This window comes from Melospiza melodia, chromosome 4 (genome assembly GCF_035770615.1).
Source record: "Melospiza melodia melodia isolate bMelMel2 chromosome 4, bMelMel2.pri, whole genome shotgun sequence".
NCBI classification, from domain to species: domain Eukaryota; kingdom Metazoa; phylum Chordata; class Aves; order Passeriformes; family Passerellidae; genus Melospiza; species Melospiza melodia.
Window position 1 is genome coordinate 9,279,980 of NC_086197.1, and position 21,878 is coordinate 9,301,857.

A 21,878-nucleotide genomic window follows, 5' to 3' on the forward strand; every position below is an offset into this window, starting at 1 on the left:
CCAGCATGAGTGATGGACTTTTAGTAGAATTGATGGATGCCAGTGCCCTTCTGGGACTGAGCCCTGTCTTTGCTCCTTCTCTCAGCAGTAGACACTCATTGGATACTGAAGACACTGGATAGTAAACACTTTAAAATTAATGAATTTGAGGAGGTGGAATACTTAATTTGTATTGATTGTGCAAATGCCATTGCTTTGCTCTTCAACACCCTTTTCCAGGGTGGCCTATAAAGCCAATTCATCACTGAATGAGTACATATCAGTTAGAATCAACAGCAAAGGAAGGGCAAAAATGATTTAGGATTTCTCTTCCTACTTTTGATGTAGCTCAAACTTACCTAAATAAGTAGTGATTGAGAATCATCAACACACAAAGGACATTTTTCTCCTCAGCCTATATTTTCAACCTGATCCCTGACAGGGAGAAACCTGATGTCATGTGATTTAAAATTCACTGCTTGGAGCATGTCTAGACCTAATCTTTTGGGCAACAGACCCTAGAAATCCAGCTGTCATCTGCAAAAGTCAGTAATGTTACAATATGACACATAATGAATTAAAACGTAGAAGAAATGTCCCATTCTTAGAGAAGGAAATGGAATTTAGCTTTTAGTTTGACTTTAAATTGCATGTTCATAAAAAACCCAGCAGTGTTTGGGTTGCATGCTCTGAAAGTCACAGAAAATTAAAAGAAAAAAAAAACCTTTTATATATTTCTCTGCACAGCCACACCTGGTCCTTTTAAGTTTTACTGTGGAGACTTATGAACAGTGAAGATGATGATGTAATTTACTCTTGGCCATAATAAACCTTAGACTCCAATGCTATGATCTCACATTTTTCATTAATATTAGAAAGAAAAAAACCCACCATCAATCACCATCTGTACATGGGAATATTTAGAACTCTACATTAGCAAAATCATATCAGGCTTCTTTTAAGCCAAGTAGCTGTGTGCCTAACTGATCTCATTTTCATTTTTATCAGTTTTACCTTTGTGTAACATCGGCTTCAGCAGACACTTGTCTTTACGCTGCAGTCACAAAGGGCAGAATCATACGTATATGAGTTCAAACCAACAAAGATGAAAAAATTACAAAGGTTTTTGACAGCTGTATTATAAGAAAAATGATCAGATACAGATGACAGCAGAGCATTTCTAGCCAAGAGAGAGTTTTAAGACAAGTTAAGCAATCAATCATCTACATCACTCACTATTCAGCAAGTCGACATTCAACATCTGAATCAGTCATTACAGAGTAAAGAGAATTAGTAAAGTCTCTTACAAAATGCAAATAAGTGAACTGGAGGACAATAGAGTCAAATTCTAGAACTTGGCAGGAAGCCATAAGAATTATTTTGACAAGACTGCTTGAGGTAATTTGATTGTTACATTTAAAGGAAAAATAATTTTTTATAAAGTGAGCTTCAGTCTTGAGCGGTACAATTTGTGATATAAATTTATAGTTATATTTAGTGAGAAAAAGCATAGAATAAGGAACAAAATATGGTGTCTGCTCTGATGCTTTGCTACACTGCTACATGAATTAACTATTGGTGGTGGTGAGAGCTTTTCCAAATAAATGCAAAGCGTATTAAAGCTAAAAGCTATCTTAAATGGTATGCAACTAACAGTGTTGGTCTTCCTTCAGAATGTTGCCTACTAATGTTTTTGCAGAGTTTCAACCTGCTTCAAAATCTACCTGGTAAAAGGGAACATCAAAAATAGATTTAACATCTGCAGAGCTACAAAGCTGCAGGTGTGAAATTCTGTAAAATCATAAGTATCACTATTACCTAGGTCCAGAAAATCCCCACCTAACATCTTCCTTGTTCATACAAAAGAATGAGTTAAAAAGAAGGAAAATGAGTTGAAAATTAGACAGAAACTTTTAACAGCAGTTTCTCCTTGATTTCAGTCAGTATATGGGATTACTCACTTGTCAGTTGGAATAATTGGGGAAAATGGGATTGATCTTACTGAAAAGCCGTAGAAGGTAGGTGCACTGTTAGGTGAATCCTGGACATGCAGGCATTTGGGACGTGGTCTCAGAGGAGTTACATACATCCTTGCCTTTCACATGTGGCAGAATTAATGCAGACATTACATACCTGAAACTCAGGCCATGCCCTCAGGCCATCAGCCCTTGTGATGCTGATGTGTCCACTCCTTTCTCATCTGTCTTTATGGCTCCATCAATGGAGCTGCTCCTGCTCCTAAAGCTGGATGTTGCCTTCTTCATTCACAAGCTCAGGGCTAGAACCATGTAGGATTTGTCGTCACCAGGAAACTTTCTTATTGATGACTTACTGGTGGAGACATGCCTTAAAATGATAGAGATGGTTTGGTTTTGGTCCCGATATGAATATAAATAGGCATAAAGAAAGTGAGTTCTCATTAATATTTATATTATTATGGTCCATAACTTATGGTAAAAGCGTTTTTCAGAAAAATGCATATGACTTTGTTAGTGTTTGAATAGCTAAGATGATTCTGTGGATCCTTGTGCTTAAAAAATTCCTGTCTATGGCAAATGCAAATCTCTGTGAGGAATATCAGAACTAGAAAATTACTCTTGAGTTTAAAGAGAAGCAAGGGTACTTTCTCTAGTTAAATTCTTGTTCCAAGCAAGGAAACAACATGCCACCTGTGTGAGAAAGCTCAGGAGATAATACATTTAAGAAAAGGTGCTACATGTTATTTTATCTCATCAGTTAGCCATTCTTATCACTTTTCTCATAACTTACAGATCTTTATAAAATGTTTTTTTTCTGCTGGAAATAGATTTTGTGTTTAGATGTGGTTATTGGTCAGTTATCCCCAAGTTTATCCTTGCAAATCTCATTGATTGAACTAAATTGAACTTTGTCCAACAGTTGATGAGCTACATGAATAGAATGTTGCCACCTGAAAGCTCATACAGGTTTTTAATTGATTTCACTGTTGTTTCAACCTCTTTGTAGAGCTGAATCTCACAAGCAGTTTGGGTGCTTGAAATAAAAACACATTCAGGGGCCCAGATAAATAATGTTTTCACTTGTTTCTACACCGTGAGCACAAATTCCTAAAATTATATCTGTACAAGTCAAAATAAAAGTTTCTATTTTCTTTGACCGTATTAACAACAGAAGTATTAACCTTTATCTTACAGAAATGTTGGAATCCAACAATGTAATCAATTTCAATGGACTAGCTAATAGCTCCAGTTACCACACTTTCCTCTTGGACGAGGAACGCGGCCGGCTGTACGTTGGAGCAAAGGATCACATATTTTCTTTCAACCTGGTTAACATCAAGGAGTACCAAAAGGTACATTCATTCATGTTCTGTACAATGTAAATATGTGCTTTGAATGTTAAAGACTCTTTATTGCTCAGCCTGTGTTGTGCACTGTTGGAATTATATAGGAAGTGTTTGGATGTCAGGAGTACTGTTACGACAAAAATATTTGCTGACTCTATGAAAAGAAATTTATAGTGAGCCTGTGACCTTTGACTATATAATCTACAATATTTTTTTTAATAAGACTACAGAAAAAGAAGTCAATGATAAGTGAATAATCCAGCTATTTCCCAAACATGGCAACTGCTAAAAAAGCCAAGCATCTGTTATGACAGCTTAAACAGAAAGACCATACTGCTCTGTATTTGTCTGCAGATAAAAGAAGATTTTTGGGAGTCCAAGTGTTGATTTTTCTTCCTTAACTCAGCACTTGTAGGCACTCTGCTGCTTTTGAACCAAAACAGTTCCAGTATTAGTAAAAGAACAACAAGTCCATAAAATATTGCCATTCTTGATGGAGATTGTAATTTCCCAGTGAAAGCTGGTGACTAATTAAAAGCTGACAAGCAGTTTAGTGTCATTCTTCTGCTGGAATCCAAATAAATAATTAAGTTTTCCTTTTTTTGAGTAAGACAAAATGTCAAGAAGGTAAACAATGAGATGGAGGTTTGATTTGTTCTATTAAGTATTTCGATGGCACATTTTAAAATCCAGAGAGTACCCTTTTATGAGAGATATATTCCCTCAATACCCAGGGATTATTTTTTTTTCTTAGTGTTCCTGACCTTTTGGCCGTTTGACTATTAGCTTCCTAAGATGATAGCAATAAATACCTTGTGTTTTCTGTTCAGAGGGAAGACAGGCTATTCATTTGTATTCTCTAAGGATAAGAGGATAAAAGGAAAACTGAGTATTTTCTTTTCTATTCTCTTTAGAGCAGCTATAAAGGAAACTAGCTATTTATTTGAATTCTCTGAGGGGTCAATAGCTTAATGTGCAAAACATCTGGAATAATTAAAGGAAAGAAGGTGTTTCCATTGCAGAAAACAGCTCTGTAGAATGGGAGTGATTGTATTTTACCTACTTACATATTCAGATACTTTTAGAACACTGTTTGACTTTGTATACAAATAATGAGATTAAATAAAGAACTGCTGTCAGTAACGTGGAATTGTATGTTAGCAGCAGGCTTAGAGAATTTAGATTTAAGAGTAGGCAAAAGGTTTTAAGAGTTTGGGGATCTGTTTGTTATAGATAGGAGAGTCATTTAAGACACTTCAATCAAAATTGGAATGCAGCCAGTGGTACACTTGAGCTCCAACTTCATCATTATTGCTTCTGCCACCTAAGAAAACTCCTCAGATTTCTGTCTAAATGCTGATGGCAACATCAAAACTCAAAAAGCCAAATTTCTCAATGTACTAAAACCAGTTTGACTTAGCTGTCTTTTAAACCAAATTAGAGGAAAAGATTTTACTGTGAGACTAAGGAGAAAGAACATCTGTCTTGAAATATACTGGTTTGAAAAATACTCAGATTTTTGCCCAAACTTGAACTAAGCTTGAACCGGTCCTTTTGGGATATCTGAGAAGTTTGGTTAATGTTTTTCAACCTAGTAAATTTAAATTTTCACATATCTGCACATTTTAAGCTGAGAATAGCAACAGGAAGTAGTGGGAATCCTCTGAGAGAGAATGTGCTCATAAAATTTTCAATCTTATTTTATAGACTTATGGTGTTTGATTGCTGTTTGGACTCCATTAAGAAAATTTTGAATTTAAAAAATGTTGCAAACTATATTTCCAAATATCATCTGCAACATCCCCTTTGACCCCTTCAGTCACTAACATTCCATCTTTTTTTTTTTAATATTTTACCTTTTGCTTTGTATTAACAAACTATATTGAACACCAAGACTGTAATCCAGACTTAAGGCCATTCATATTGCATTATCTGAGGCTCCCAAATGAATAGCCGGGCATTTTATGGGAAGATCATGTTTTATTCTATATGTAATTCCTAAAAGCTTTTCAAAGAAACATGAATAATTGACTGTGAGGGTCTCTGGATTTTCTCTGTATGAGGTGAGATCCATTTTCTGCTAAGCAAACACTACAGAAAACCTAGATTTAGGATTAGATGCTTTAGGGTGGCTCTATAGAAACAGCATAAACATTTCTATTTTGATGGTGCAATATTTGTCAAATACCATGACTACTTTTTTATTATTTAATTAACTGAACCAGCAAAAGAGTTAACTATTAGATACACCCTAGTAGAAGAGGCAAACACTTTATTTCTGATGCTGGGACTCTAATGTGAGATTGTATTTCCATTATATGAGATCTAAAAGATTGAAAGAACACTCAGTCAATGGAGAGTCAACCCTCTTATCATTAGGACTGGAGATACACAGCTGAAATTCACAATGCAGACTTCAAGATTGTTTTTACTATGACACCTATTATTCCTGGTTTTGCTCCCAGTATTTCATTCCTTTGTTGTCAAATTTTAGGAAAGAAAAGGAAATAAGGAAAAGAATGGGGGGGGAGATAAATTGGGTAAAGGGACTTCGTAAGCATTTGGCCTCCAATGTGTGAATGCTGAAGCATGAAATAACACAATGTGATTTTTGTTTTGTGTCTTTAGATTGTTTGGCCTGTATCACATTCCCGAAGGGATGAGTGCAAGTGGGCTGGAAAAGATATTGTGGTAAGTACAAATCTTTTTTAGGGTCTTTTTTTCCTTTTATAAAACATTGTAAATATTTTATCATGTCCTACTGTGTTAATTCTTAAAGTATTTTTGCTATTCTGGAAGGTCACACATCTGATCATAACTTCACTCTTGAGTTTTCTCAGTTCTCTTATATAGAAGGGTTTTTAAGAATGGTTATTACATTACCAAGGGTTTCAATTTATACATGGAAATCATACAGATAAAATAAAATTTATATACCAAAGAATAAAAAAATCAGTAGGAAAGAAGAAATATCAGGATGAGAAATATCAGTCCTTGCATACTCATCTCCTGATGAGAAGGTACATAATGTTTTGACCCGTTTTTGCCCTGCTCCAGGTCCCAGTCCTCAGGGAGTTCCGAAAAGTTCTTTCTTTGTAGCATCTCTCTGGAGCCAGTGTGTTCCCCAGAGCCCTTTCCTGCATGGAGTTCATGGCAATATTGAGGTCAAGGTGGTGTAAACATTCTGCATCAGTTTTGGTGCTTCAGGAAAGTCAGGAAAGACCCTGCTACACCAGGCATCATTTTCTGAACATTTTCCCTCGTTCCTGTGTACATCCTATTCCCTGTATTTATGAGGTAAGAGAGACATAGCCAGCAGCCCCCAAATAGCAATCATTCCACACTGACAGTAGCTGTCTTCTTTATACAGCACTGTGGGAAATGGGGCTGAAGAAAAGGGGAAAATCAGATAAAAAATACATGCATGCAATAAGCCAAACAAATACTTGCATAGCAAAGCCAAGTGGGAAATCATCGTGGTTGCCAAGGTATAAGTGAGAGTGGAACTTGGCCCCTTGTGTATATGCTATTGGCCTGATTTTCAGAGATGATTCTGTAAAATATTCATAATGCCAACCATATGCCTCTGGAGAGCTCCATTTGAATAATTTCCTAGGTCATAATAAAAATAGTCTCATCAGTCTTTACCTGGGCCATAGAGGACAGTTGTCTTCAGAAAATGCCATCTGGGAGCAGTAGAGGTAGATTGGGTAAAAAGTAAGAAATATGGGCTAAGCTAAATGTGTGATGGGGCAGCTGAAATGCCAGATACCCAGGCTATCTCATTACATAGAAATAATGCATTTAAAGTAATCCATGCTCATGTTCACAAATGATTTTCAGCAGTACTTTGCAAGGTGAAGCCTAGAATAGCTAATATTCAAGGTTAAAAAAAGGGGCTAGTGTTAAATATATGAGCAAATTAACTAACCTTCCTGCTTCATCTCATGTGAAGTATTATGAAATTGCATTAAGTAGATTTTTTTCATGACTGGAGTAAAAACCCAGAAAACTAATAAGATATTCAGTACCTAGCATGAAAGTATATTAGTTTTTTTAAATAATTGTTCTTAGAAACTCACCATAGTAAGAAAGAGTATGTTTTATACATTTGACTAAGCTGATTCTAATTCAGCTTAGTTGTTTAAAATTGTAAAGGAAAATTGGAGTAAGCTGAGAGGTGCCCATCTGACTGTGGTGAGCTTGAGAGGAATGCTTATACTGTAACTTTTATTCACCTTGGTTCTTTTTCTTCCTATCATACAAGGACAGCTACACCTGCTGATCATGAGTAGGTGAAGCCCACACCACTGTGCAGTGCAGTGTGTGACCCTGGCAGTAGATCCTGTAAGGTTGGATCCTGTAAGGTTGTTTGGGGTGGTTTTGCTTTTTTTGGGGGGTGTTGTTTTTGGTTTTTTGTAATTTTAGGGTTCTCTACAGGAGTAGGTGAGAAATAAAATAAACATGTAGGAGGCTATAAAGATGGAATACATATCTTGATGTGATCAGAACATTTTCTTTAAATATTTACAGCTACCATGCCAAAAAACAGTGCATTACAAGCAACATATTTAATGCAACATCTTTAATTAGAGATAATTTAAAAAATCTTACTTTTCCTCTCTTATTTATTTCTTAAAGCCATTGTCATTACCTTGGGAGTGTGAAATATAAGGGCCATAAAAATAACTCAACAAACTCTCATTAGAGGGAACAGGAGAAAAAGAGGACAAATAAAGCAACTTATAAACCAGGCTCGATATAATACTGCTTTCAGCATGTACCACTTCTAAGATATTATATACTCCTCACTTGTGGTGGTTCAAAACTTTCTACATGACAGCCTATACTTCTGCATTGAGGTCTTTTTTTAAAAAAAAAAAAACAAAACCTCCTTTTAATTATTGATCTCCAGGGTAAGCCAGTGCTGAAAATGCAACCCCCACTAATGGGCCAGGTGCGCTGCAGCAGCTGCAGCACAAGCACAGCCCCGGCCCTGCCCCACTGCTGACCTCAGCCATGACCTCTGAGGTTTCCCCTCATCGTTAGAAGAGGTAATTCAGCGTTGTTTTCCCTCCTTCAGAGGGATTCCTGCTCCTGGTGCTGTCAGTCACGCCCGTCTCAGCACAGCAGGGTCTGGCTCAGGGTGCTCCACGCGGGACTTGAGGGGAGCAGCCAACGGGGCCCATTCCTGCTCTCCTGCTGCCCCTCTGTTGCTTCAACAGTCATTTTAATTTCTGTTTTTAAAGGGCTTAGAATATGTTAATTGCTTAAGCTTTACTCACTGGTTAGGTAGATAAAATTTTTAAAGTGTGCTTTGGATTTTTTTTCCATATGAGTAAGCTGAGAAGAGTTGCTGAAAAACTCCCCCCCGCCCCAAGCTGTGCAATACTTACTAAAGCAGGACTTCTCTGAAAAAGGTTAACTGCTAAAATATAGATTTTTTCCAATAAAATCGTAATTACTGACCCGTGTAACTACTTAGTATTACAATATATTTCCTTTTCCTCAGTATAGAGTATCACAAGCACCAAAGTAACATTGTTCATGAAAAATTAAAGGCTATAAATAATAAATAGGATATTTGCTTACGTAATTCAACTAAATGAGTAATTCTGTGAGGATTTCTTGCTATTCTGGACTTCAGTGTCTTATTTGATCTATTCTGGTTTCTGTTAGCCCTGTGAATATTTCTCATGATTCCTGGCCAGACCTTGGCAATGATCAAAGAAGACAAAGTCTCCACAGAATAATTCTCAGCTTTTGTATTAAACTTACAGAACAGTCATGCTGCTAGTAATATTCCTCACTGGTGAGCCTCAATATTTCACTTAAAACTATGATAGTCACCTACAAATACACATGGCAATCTCTGCATTAAATGTGGGATAAATAACAGGTAAGTAACAGCAAAAGAAAAAAGAAGTGGCTACAATTCTATTTTGACAATCCTGGGATATCATAAACCAGCAAAGCAGAGCTTGGTGGTTTACAAAAGTTATCAGAAACACTAGTTAGTTTTGCAGGTTGGCTTAGAGCAAGGATAAGTTCCTGACTGGAAACCTCATTTAGTCCTTAAACTGTTAATTTGTCATTGCTTTGAAAGTTTTGGCTGCTTTGGCTGTTTAGTCAATAAATCTCTGCATTAGATTTGCACTGTAGCAGTAGTTCACAAATTACACAATTAATCAGAGTAATTCCTATTAAGGGGTACAATAGGTTTCTATTACCTGAAAGCTTAAAAAATGTGTTTCTGAAGGGCACCTCAGGATGTTATTTTCAAGTGCAATTTGACTATCCAATTTATATAGCCGCTTTTAAAGATTCCAGGTCAAATTAAATTGTTGAAACCGTCCCTTCTGGCCTTGACATGCATAAATGTATAAAATTTCAACAAGTGCTTTAACAAAGTCACACAGGACAAGCTGCACAATGACAGACACACACTTTGCACACGGTGAGGTATCAGCTTCTCCCTGGATGTTTCTGGTGAGAAATGCACACTGATGTACACACAGATACAAAGAGTGCCAAGAACTTTCCCTTGGTACCAGCAAGTTTCTACATCTGCTCTGTCACATGAACACAGAGTTACTCCATCCAGGTCCAGACAGAGTTACACTGCTGTGTGCACAGCTGAAGTGTACCAGCACATTTGCATGTGGGTAAGCACTGACTGGATTATAATAATAAAAGGAGATAGGCATCTACCTGGGCTGTTTAATTGGAATTAAATTTTACCTAGTTATTATCTCTCACCTGATTCCAACTGCGCTTAACTTTTTTATACTTAATAGTTCTCTTGACAGCAGTTTGGAATCACTTTAGATCAGAATCCTATTTCCAGTGACAGAGCAGTCAGGCTTTTTACACATATTTTATGACATAGCCATATTCTGTGCATGCTTCTTTGCATTAAAGTGTAGCTAGCACTTATTATTCAATTTATTGTCCATACAAATAGAATCACATGACTGCAATTTAATGCACCATCTCATTTGTTACAGTAATATTTAAAGCCAAAATGTTCATATGTGATCTTATTTTATGGTTTCTTTAAAGTTTTCCATCCCCTTCCTAAAATATAGGAAGATCAATTGTCTGATTAAACTTTAGGTTTATGGATCCATCAGCATGCAATGATTTTATTTGGAAAGAAAAAAACCCAAAAGAACCCAGAAAGTAAAAAGTGACTCAACAAGTGTCCCTCAGCCATATCTGGTGATATTTTGGAAAAAAAACATAGTTGGCTGTAATTGAACGCGAGTCCCTTTAACTCATTTTATTACTGTTGTTGCCTTAGGGAAAATAGAAGAACATAAAGGCAGAAAGTAAAAGTAATTCTTTTCATCTGTTATTATAAACAAAGATCTGAAGAGGGAGTCTGAAAATTAAATACACAATGCTGGCTGGATCTAGAATGCATGTTTCTAAATTCGTCTGACAGGCACAATTTTTCCAGTCAAATTACCTCTGGCCCTTTGGGTGTGCCAAAGAGAAGTTCATTCCTTGCTGTCAGGGTTCTTCCTTTGGAGGACATCTACAGCCAAATTTCCAGCTTTTCTCCCACCAACCTTCATTGCCATCCCTTTTTCCTTTCTGGCTTCCTGTCTCCATCACAGCAGTAAAATTCTTTACCAAAGCTAAAGACCCAGGATGCCCTTCCAGCCTGGGGAAAAGAGAAAGGTGAATGTCCCCTGGGAAGAGGGGGAAAATGAGTAAAAACCTAAACAACAGGTCTCAAATGAGTTTGGGGACAGAATTTATTCTCAGTACAACCTACTACAAGAAGAAAAGTGGTTTTTGTGACACGTGTAAGATAAATATGCTGGATCATATTCCTTCTTACTCTCAACTGTTCCAGTTAGGATGCTGAGGTTTTCAGCTTGAGGGCTGCTCACCCCTTCTTCTTGTGGACACAAGGTTCTCTAATGTGGACACAATTTCCTACCCAATAGTTCCTTGCCATTTGGGAGAGGAGAGAGTGAGGCATTTGTAAGCAGCGTGCAGCTGTAATACTGCTGCTTTGGAAAACAGCTGACTACAGACAAAAGAGAAAGATGGGAGGGAAAACCCCTCAAAACCTACAACCACTTCACTCAGAGGTGAACTGGGTTGGTGAAAAAGGAGTTAAAGGCATTGGAATCTTTCAGAGTCCTGTGGAGCTCTTAAACAGACCTGTACCCCCCAGGAACTTCTGGTTGTGCCAGCTCCAGTTCTTGGATGGACCCCCACAACACAGCAGCATAAAGCCTCGTTTATGGCTTATTTCAGATGTTGGTCCTGCAGCTTGTGTTCATTAGGCATTTGCATATATTTCTTTCTATGAACTGACCAAGGAAAATCAGTTACTGTAAGGTAATAGCTTGCGTCCTTGTACAGAGGAAGAATTAGGTTGGCAGTTGTTCATATTTTCATATTTTGCCCATTTATGTATCATGGGAAGTCATTTAAGTCTTTCAGTATGGGGAAAAATCGATATAGATCAAGGAGAAAGCTAATTTTCCAATTTTGGGTTCATTTTTCTGTTATAGGTGTGACTATAGAAATTTGCTTCTGAAGGAAATTTAATATTCGGCAGATTTAATTCAGTCTTGAAGAAATGTTTTCTTTGTTATTTTTGAAATAGCGTTAGAAGAGGGAAAGTAAAGAGAAATGAAGGAAAAAATCTTCCCAAAGTTATGGGGTTTAATTTTCTATCAGTATGTGTTCCTCATGAGCCCTCATTTGGCCTTGGCAAAGTCTGAGAATTATTTATGGCTGAGTTTCCAGCTATTGCTATTTCAAAATGTTGTTGGGTAATTCCATGTTATGATTTACTGCACCTCAAGATGGACAGAGTAGATTTACTCTTCATACATTTCTTTCCAGAAAAACACATTAACTGGATGACTGGTAGAAATTATAGATATGTTCTGTCCCTATTTTGTTTCAGGGCTTCAGTCTGAAGCTCATGAAGTTAAAGAAAAGCCTTTTCTTTGGTGCCGGTCACTATTTTTTCTTAAATTTGCTTCATGTCTCTTTTCTTTTTGACTATCTATTGTTTCAATAAAAGTTAATTTTAAAATTAAGGATAGGTTTGCTCTGAAAAAACACATATCACAGTTCCTCTATACTCAGGATGTGGTCACTATAGTACTATTAATTTAGGCCACAACTAATTTTTTTCTGTAGTTCTCTTGCTTACATATATCAAAAATAGTTCTACTAAATTTCTCCCTGCTGCACACAAGTTAAAGTATTGTCTTTTTCTTTTGTAGTAACTCAGAGAACTAAAGGGAAAGTTCTTAAAATAACCTAGAAAATAATATGCTATTTTTTTCTTCTTTTTTTTCTTGTTTTGTTTGTTTATTCTTCTTCTGACTGAATGGTGGAATCTCTGTTGTTTTAAATTATCAAATCATCTCATATTCCTTTAGGTAATTCCCTTTTAACATTTTCCAAAAACTTTAGGTTACTATACATGCATCATAAATATATATATAGACAGAGAAAAAAAAATCCAGCCAACAAAAAGATAACAAAATACCCAGCAAAGCCATTCGACAAATTCACATTTCAGCAATTTCACTTGGGTGCCAAGTTTTTACTGAGTGGGAATTTTAAGCTTCTGTCACTTAAGGTTTCTCTGGTTCAGCATCACTCTGTGGTGTCAAAGCAGTTTAATATCCCCACAGAAATTTCCCTCAGTAAGACATGTGAAACCTCCTGGAGTAGCTTACACAGAGTATTTATTTCCAGTCACACACACTGCTAAGCAGCTGCCCCTTGGAGATGCCACAGCCTTTCGCTGCATTTCAACACTTCATGGCTTCACCTTCACTTTCAACACACAGGTTTGGAGTGTGCTTATCTGAGGTGGCTGTGAGTGGAAGTCATTAGAGGATATGTCTATACTCTGCTCAAAAAAAAAAAAAAGAAAAATGAAAATACAAGCTGACTGATCTGGAGCCTCAGTACCGTACGTGCCTGTAACAGGCTTGGCAACCTGTTTGTCTGAAATACTCCACCCAATTAGCAGGTGTTGATCCAATTCGGAAAGGAGGGGTGTAATCTGATTTCTGCAGGAGACAGGTGATTACTCCACCCAGATGGAAGAGATAGATGAGAGAGACTCCTTAGATCTAGGCTGTGGTTGCGACTTAAATTGCTGCTGGGCTTGGTGAGACTGCCTGAGCTGAAACCCAACATTAATGTTCATTTCTTTGCTAATAAAGCTGTGCTCGTATTGTGGGGCAAGTTTACTCTATGGAACAAAAGAGATTTTTAAAAGTTACGGTCAGAAAAGAACTGGCTTCTGCTTGACCTCAAGGCTTCCCAATATTTTGATTTATTTCTAAAATACTCTTCTGTTTCTTAAATACATTTATTTTGTTCTGTAGGAAGTTCATACTGCTGAAAAATACAATGATTCAAAATAAGGGAAGCTTGCTAGAACTTATGGAAAGGTTTCATGTACAACAGTCATTGTGTGCCTGCAAAACCCAAAAACCCACTTATTTGCTGGACTGCATCCACAGAAGACTTTCGTTTGTCTTGTTAACTGTGCATTAACCAGATGTAAAAAATATGACAGTCATTAAATCAAGTATTTTGTGCTGAAGCCTTTTCTTGGCATCCCACTAGCTGTTCACAGGTCTGGAAAATTTATCATATGCATCTTCTGAACAAAAATTTCAGAGTTTGATCCATGCCTTGTAGTTTGAACATACCGAATGCAGAAAAAGTTGTAAAAATTTTACTTCCAAAGATCACTGGGTCAAATGGTTAGTGCTAATGACAAAGGTTTAGAGGTCTGATGTGCCAAGGGAGGCATCTACAAAGCATGGCTTCTAATGACTTCTTTTAATGGCTCCTGGATTAAGATTGTTTTCAGGATGGACCCTAGGGAATATCCCACCCAGCTCAGCCACCTCCATGCTTGGCTTTGCTGGTAAACCCTGGGCCAAATGACCAAATACCAGTGGTGACCCAGATTTCCAGGTGGGAAAGGCAGGGAGACATTTTGAGTTTGCCCTCACTAACACAAAGACACAACCAGAGAAGCTTTCCATCTGCTGTGCAAGTGTGCTGACAGTACAACTGTTTGCTAATATGGCTTGCAGTTTTGTGGCTTGAAAGGAATCAGGATATATCTGCCTTAATTTTTTTTTTTTTTTTGGGCTGGCTTTTTTTAATCATCTGCTTTCTTCGCTTCTCTTTTCTTGCCTTGATGCTTTAATGGTTTAAATTCATGCAGACATCCTGCAACTTGAGCAAATTATACACTTTAAATATTCTCAAGAACTCTTGTCATATCAAAAAAATCAGACAGATAACAGGCATAGCTTACTTGGAAAGATAACTGAGAGCACAGTATATATCTGTACACAGTATACATCTGAACTATGCAACCAAAAATGTCTTATCAGTCCTCATCAGTCTGAAGTTTCTCAGGGCATATCTTGTCAGCCAGAGGAAAATTTAGGCATGAAACTAATCAATGGTTCCTGTGCAATGCTGGCAGTGGTTGCCATGCCTAAGAGTGGAGTCATTTACAATAATCTTCAGAGGAGTCAGATCCCCCAAATCACAATACCATATAAAGTCCTGTAGATCACAGCCATGCACAAGGGCCACTGAATCCAGGGATCTGTCAGCTTTGAAAAATTAGGTATAATCTTAGTTTGTATTGGATTTGTGTGTGTGTGTGTGATGAAATGGACACTGCTTGTAAGGCTTTAAAAAATGGGGGATGTAACCAGGCAGAAGTAAGTTAATAGAGAGCCCTTTCTGTAACACAGACCTCAATACTTCAGCTGCTCAACTTGCTTCACTCAGCACTGCAGACCAGCTTTTCCAGGGGGTAGGACTATAAAACATTGATCCTGCTAATTGCCAGGAGCGATAATGACAAAAAGAGGACGTAGATGATGGTATTGATCCCAGCTGCAAGGGGTACGCAGCCACAAATCACAGTTTGCAAACGTTTTCATGCCAGCCATCCTCCCCCACTCTAAAATCATGCACCTGCCTCTACAGGTTCAGCTGGAGGGTTATCTCAGGGAGTGCAGGTGCCAGGCAGGATTTCCCCACCCATCAGGGCCTGCACACAGATCCCAGTACTCGGGACTTTCCTGTTCCTGCCAGCATTACCACAATAGCTGTGCAGCACTGTTGCCAACCAGCTTACTCCAATAAAATAAAATTTTAAAAGACCATTTCCTTTTAACAGGACTCCAATAATTTGCTTTGTTCACTGCTTATTCTGGGTCTGTTTGAGCCAACTGTGCGCTTGGACCAGTATTTTTCCAAATGTTACTGTAATAAAAAGAGGGACACAGCAATCAATTTAAAATAATGGTCCTGCATTTTAGAAAATCTTGCACCCAAACAAGAGGAGCTGTGAAAGCATACATGAGGCAGAGTGAAGAGGCCTCCTCACCCATATTTACTGACATGTTGAAGTCTTTCCTGGGTCTAGCTGAGAATCCATCATCTGTGTACATGGCAATCACACGTATATTTATTGCACTAACACTTCAGAAATATTTTCCTTGAAACAATGCTGCTCCATGCTGAAAAAGATATCTGCCAGTACTGACTGAAGTGATGGCAGTCAGCAGTAGCCCACCAGCAAAAGAGAGAAGTTAAAAAGGTCCCTGATAAGTCCAGAACATCTTTCAGCAGTGTGATAAATTTGAATGACAGCAGTAATATTGGGGATTACTTATTCTCCATGGATATCCCTGACCTCATCACTTGAAAATTCAACTAATGGGACAGAAGAAGGAAGAAAAAAGTAAACATAATAATTAACCTCATGCATGGGACTTTATATGAAAGCTGTCCATCCATTTTGATTTAAGACAAAACATGTATTTATTATGCTTGTCCAGCTGTTAGATGATAGTTCTAAATCCTCTTGCCTATCCAGTTCAGACAAAATCTTATAATATTTTAATCACTTGGCTATGTGGGAAGACTGATATAAAGGAAGAATGTAATACTGGGTTTGATGCTTATCTGGATTAAATCAGCAGAAAACTGTTGAAGCTAATGATGCTGTAAAGGATCATTTAGCCTACTACTTATTGCCCTGCATAATCTGGCCATTTGCATTTGCTGCAATATCTGAGAGGCAGTATGGACATCACTATTGGTTTAAAAAAAATGAAGCCACTTTCTTAAAATAAGGAGAAAAATCTGGATATTAGTTAGTCACAGGGACTTATCTTTCAACTTAAAAAGATGTCATTAAAAACTCTTTGCTGCATTAGTAATCCAGATCGAAGGACGTAACTTCCAGGCTTCTGGAGAAGAGATAATTACTGGAAACTCATAAAACCCACCTAAATTCTGTTTTAATTTTCATACACAGAGCAGATGTTTTGACAGATGGATGGACTTTATTTTTGTAACTGTCCGGGAAAAGTCTGCATAACACAGCCTAATCAGTGTTACATATCTTTACTGTTTGTTTTTCAATCTTTCTGCATTTGGCTCTTATTCTTTTGGTTGCAGACATTTTCTGTGTAATTTATTTTTTCAGTCTAATCTCTCTCTGCATAAGCCCTTCTATCAACTCGATATATAAATATCAGAAAACTCTTAAAAAATAAATCTGTATGTTTGGTTTGTAAGTCAGATACATTGATCTTCATATAGTGGGTGCCTTTCTGGAAAAGCTAATTAACACTTTATCTCCTCTTCAAGACAGGCCCTCTGCCCTTATAGCTGCTATAGAATTTGGAATTAAAATTTTTAGTTTCCATACCTGTCCAGGCACACCAGACCTCTTTGACTTTAATTCACACTTCGAATATAATTGACAATCTAATAATTTCTTAACTTGTTTAACAAGTAAGACTTTAGCACTGGAGAATTTGCAGCTGAGGTAGTGCTGTGGCTGCATTACCATAGTATGGTGCAGATTCTTTTAGCCACTTTCATTCCAATAAATCATCAGCGTGGGACTGAGGATCTGAACCCCACAACTTCCTCAGTCTAGTCTAGAGGAAGTGTAAAAAGGTTTATGGTGCCTGAAATTCAATCCTTTTTCTCACTCAGGAATGCCCAGTGGATTTTTGGGGCACGCTCTCTCAGGTGGCCAAACGTACCTGTAACTCCCAGAGGCAAGGTAGAATGGTTTCAGTTGGATACCCTGGTGCCTTTATGCACCAAACTAACCCCAGGAAACCTGTGGGAGCTGCTTGGGCTTTGGTGAAGGTTATGGTACTTATTCCTTCAAACAAAGAAGCAAACTGGGTTGTGCCTGAGGTTTGTGGTGCCTGCTTCAGCTACTGCCCATGTCACCATTTCTTTGGCCATCTGTTGTAGGCTGTTGGCCATCGTGCCATCACAACTGTTTGCAGACACAGATCCAGCAGATCCAGTCATATACATGAAATAGTAACTATTGAAGAATTTCTCTGTGTCAGAAAAGAGAAGAAGACTTTGCAGGCTGTGCTAGAAGGTCTCAGATGTGATTTAGGGATTTAGTTTCTTGGATTTTAAGATAGCAGCACTTCTGTACAAGGCCAAAGGCAGAACCTACAGCTCTTGTGGAATGCTCTTAGAGCATTTATTGAAACATAAATGAAGATTAATCCTCTCCAGGGGTAGGCAGATAAATGAATGGGTATTTTTGAGGACTGCAGTAACTCCCACATGATGTACCTAATTTTCCCTTTGAATATCTACTTCAAACATTCTATGCCATATGCAAGCACTCATGCTTTCTGCTGTATTTATGTATATATAAACTCAACCTTTAGGGCATAAACCAGTGTTTAGCTTCATATAGACAAGAAAGGTTTCCTAGTATTAAGCTACTGACTATAATGAACAAGATTATTAGAAGCAAGAATTTATAATGAGTCACTGTGATAATCCCAGTGCTCCTCTTCTTTAACGTTTATTTTCATAACTCATCCAAGTAATACTTTCCTGCCTAAAGAGAACTTATCAAACCTTGCATTAATTTGTATCCACATTATTAGGCTAAAAGTATTTAAACTCCTACAACACCCTGCTCTTGGGTTTGAAAAAAAAATTATTTCCACATGGAAAAGAATATTTAAAATCTGCTTTTCTTTCTTCATCTGCTTTACTTGACAAAGAACAATATCCAAAGGGTATAGATATGTCCAGAATATATTCCCTTTGAACAACATCCCTTTCTTGGGGAAAATAAAAATGGATACAGAAGCACTGGGTGGCTGGATTCACACATGGCACAGTGTTGAACTTCCCTGAGAATTTTTTCCTCTCAGCTTCTGCCTCTGGGTTACCTCCTCTTCCTCTGGTGGATTACTTCCTCTGGGTTACTTCCTCTTCCTTTCTCCTGCCTGCTGTATTTTGTATTTTCTCCTGCCTGCTGTATTTTGTGAGACACTGCCTGCCTTTCGTCGCCTTTGTCTCCCTCGCAGTGCCTTGGGCTCTGCATTCCTGCCGTGCAATGCCTGGCCCTGCTGGCACAGACCTCCCCTCCATCAATCCAGAGCTATCCCGGGGGTCTGGCAGGGGGAGACGCTGGTGCCGAGTGGGGCAAGCCCAGCTGGAAACACCCAAGGCATGCCAGGCTCCAGCCACGGGGGCTGGGGAGCTGCTTTGGGGTGGGATTGATGTAGCCACCAGCGTGGGGACCAGCAGAGCTGCCTGCCAGGCTTCACAAGCAATGGGGCCTGAATGCCACTGAATTTGTCCTGTGAGAGCAGGAATGGGGAAGCACAATGGGAATGGGATTGGGAGTCAGTCACCCGAGTCTCACATGGAGGCAGACCCAAACTGCATTCAGTGCACACGCACTTTCCCTGATCCCTTCTTTGTCATGCCCATGTGCTGAGATTTAGAGTCTCTGCAGGTCATTCAAAACTGTTAAAGTTCGTTTATTACAGGTTTGTGGGAAGCTTTTTTGTCCCAGAGTCACATAAACCAGGAAAACCGAATACTCACCAAAGCAAACTCTTGCGAAGTTCAGAATATCAAAGGAGCAGATATGACATTTCCACACATAATGGTGTACCTGTGCAGCTGTGCTAGAGCACAGTTGGACAAAGGAAGGAGCCTGAGATGGAAATCAATGTGCCTCTTGCTATTGTTCCAGGGAGAATAGCACCGTCTCCCAGGCAGGGCAGAAACTTCACTTTGAACTTCCTGAGTTGACAAGGGCTTAAATCAGAGCTGTAACTTTACTTTGATGTCATTTATTGTAGTTTAATACCCCTCTTTATTTATTTTTTTACTACCATGTAAAATATATAAAGAAACCTAATCTGGTAGAGAGGTGTATGAGAATTTACCGAATAGACCTTAATGGTTCCTTTATGCAGCTATAAAACAGAGGGGAGCTACAAGAGCAGTCTGAACTGGACTAGGAACTTTAAATTTTATATGAATTTATTCGTCATAGTCAAAGGTTTATTGCTGTAGGTATTTACCTTCCCCATTGTTTAACTAGGTTGTGTATTTCTCAGATACCTAAGGTAGAAAACACTCTGTGCAGGAGAACTTGAAAAGAAGGATGAATAAGCTAAATCTGCTTTTGGAAATGCATTGTAAATTTGAAGTCACTTGACTGATATTTACTCATTCACACTACTATCAGTCCTGAATATTGGATGTTCAAACATGGCTATGATAGGGTTAATCCACCTTCTCCCACAGGCTGATCTGGAATAATTCAGTGAAGGTGGCGATAGAATTTTTCTCAATTTCATCTGCAGCAATCAAAGAAGACTGCTGCCCCTAATCCAAGTAGGGTTTTTCCATCCCACCTTTACAGCATTAGCCATCTAATACCTTCTTGCTGTGTGTTACAGACAAGCTGAACAGCCTCAGTGAGGGTGGTGTTAACAGCACCAAGGCTGTGTGTTCAGTCCCCCTGTGGGCCATTCACTGAGGAGCTGGACCTGATGATCCCTGTGGGTCCCTTCCAACTCAGAATATTCTGTGATTATGTGATTCTGAGTGCATATACACTCACAGGTGCTGTGTTGCTGTAAATCAGAGTAATTCCTCTGAAATCAGCACAATTTATTCACACTGGCTCTTGGTCCAGCCCATCTACTCACAGCATTTTGTCTGTGGCCACCAGCCTCTAACACTTCATGTTCTTCAGGTAGGTAGTTTTAACAGCTTTAGTAAAGGATAATAGTGCACCATAAAGACATTTTTAAAATTATGATACATTAAACCTGATGAGGCAAAGCACTGTCTTAGAGAAACAGTGTTGGTTTTATATCAAGCCAGATACAACTTTTAAGTGAGAAATTTCTGATTTATTTAATAATGCACACACATCATTACTCAGTTTTAAATTATATGGAGTCAAAGTCAGATGCTCCATCTGAAACACAGAATGCCAGAATTCAAGAAAGGATCTATTTCAACTTTGTTAATGTTAAATGAATTTGGGGTATTTGTCCATTTTACTCTTGTAGGCATTGAATTTTTAATACACTTTCATGGGTTATCCATATTTCTTTCACTTAAAACAGCAAAGAATAACAGCATTAATAAAATATATAAACATATCTTTTTATGATTTATGCCCAGTATTTGCTTAGTACTCTACCATATGACAGTGGAAAGAAGTCTGTGGATAAACATAAATATAATAAATGTATGCTCATGCTTATACTTGTGTGTGGAAAGAATAAGAATGGTCCAGAAATTCTGTGTGTTTTCATTAAGAAAGGTCAGAATGAAAAGAATTAAGAGTAACATCGATCTCTATTTCTTTCAATTTCCTGTTGGATTACCTTAACTATCTCTATGTTTTCCCTTCCATCTCTGTTGAAAAGATAACAGCAGTAAGTCAGGGCTGCAGTAAGATCCTGGATGCCTTTCTCAGGGTGCTCTTTTTAATACATGGCCGTTATCTGTTATGCAAATATACAATAAAATTGTAAGAGCCATGTCATTCCAGCACAGCCCTTTGTGTGAGGCAGGGAATCAGTGTTTCATCTGTGTAAGTTCATTGCTTCTCCCTGTGCAGGCCTAGGGCATGCCTCAAACTGCCCATGCATTTTCCTGGCAGAGCCTTTATTTTGTGTTTGGGAGTACCTGGTTTGATTAGCCAGTGAGTTACAGAGAGGGAGGATGCCAGCCAAGGAGATTTCTGTGGGTGCAGTAGCTCAGGTGGTGCTTCCACGGGCTCTTGTCTGCTTGGACAGGCAGAGTTGAGCAGTGTATCAAAACTCATCAAGTACACAGAGAAAAATATTCCTTACCTTCAACACAGACTTTACTGGAAATACTTAATTCCGTTGTTCTCATTTTCCTTATGTTTGAAGTCCATTTTTTTCACCTGTGTCACTAGACTGACTTGCAGGCATTGACATATTTCTTTTCTATATCAGACCAGATTGAAATAAAAATATTAAACGAATGGAAAAATTTGTCATCTTGACTATCCATTTTAATAACATTAGGCAATAATAATGACAGTTTTGTTAACAGGTAACAGATAATGTTTGTACTAGGGACTTTTAGTGATGCTATTAAGCTTTTATTTGCTGAGAACTAGAATAACTCATGATGGATAATTTACTTAGGAATAAAGTAAAAAGTCCAGGTCTTGCAAAGCTTG

General features: G+C 38.1%; 1 protein-coding gene across 1 annotated transcript in view; it reads left to right on the plus strand.

Annotated features, from left to right (window-relative positions):
• The window catches only part of SEMA3A (semaphorin 3A), a 165,447-nt gene that overhangs the window by 44,726 nt on the left and 98,843 nt on the right, over nucleotides 1-21,878 (plus strand). The window contains exons 2-3 of the mRNA XM_063153781.1: nucleotides 3,153-3,310; nucleotides 5,933-5,995. Of these exons, the coding sequence (XP_063009851.1) occupies nucleotides 3,153-3,310; nucleotides 5,933-5,995 (221 nt within the window). The remainder of the gene's footprint in view (nucleotides 1-3,152; nucleotides 3,311-5,932; nucleotides 5,996-21,878) is intronic.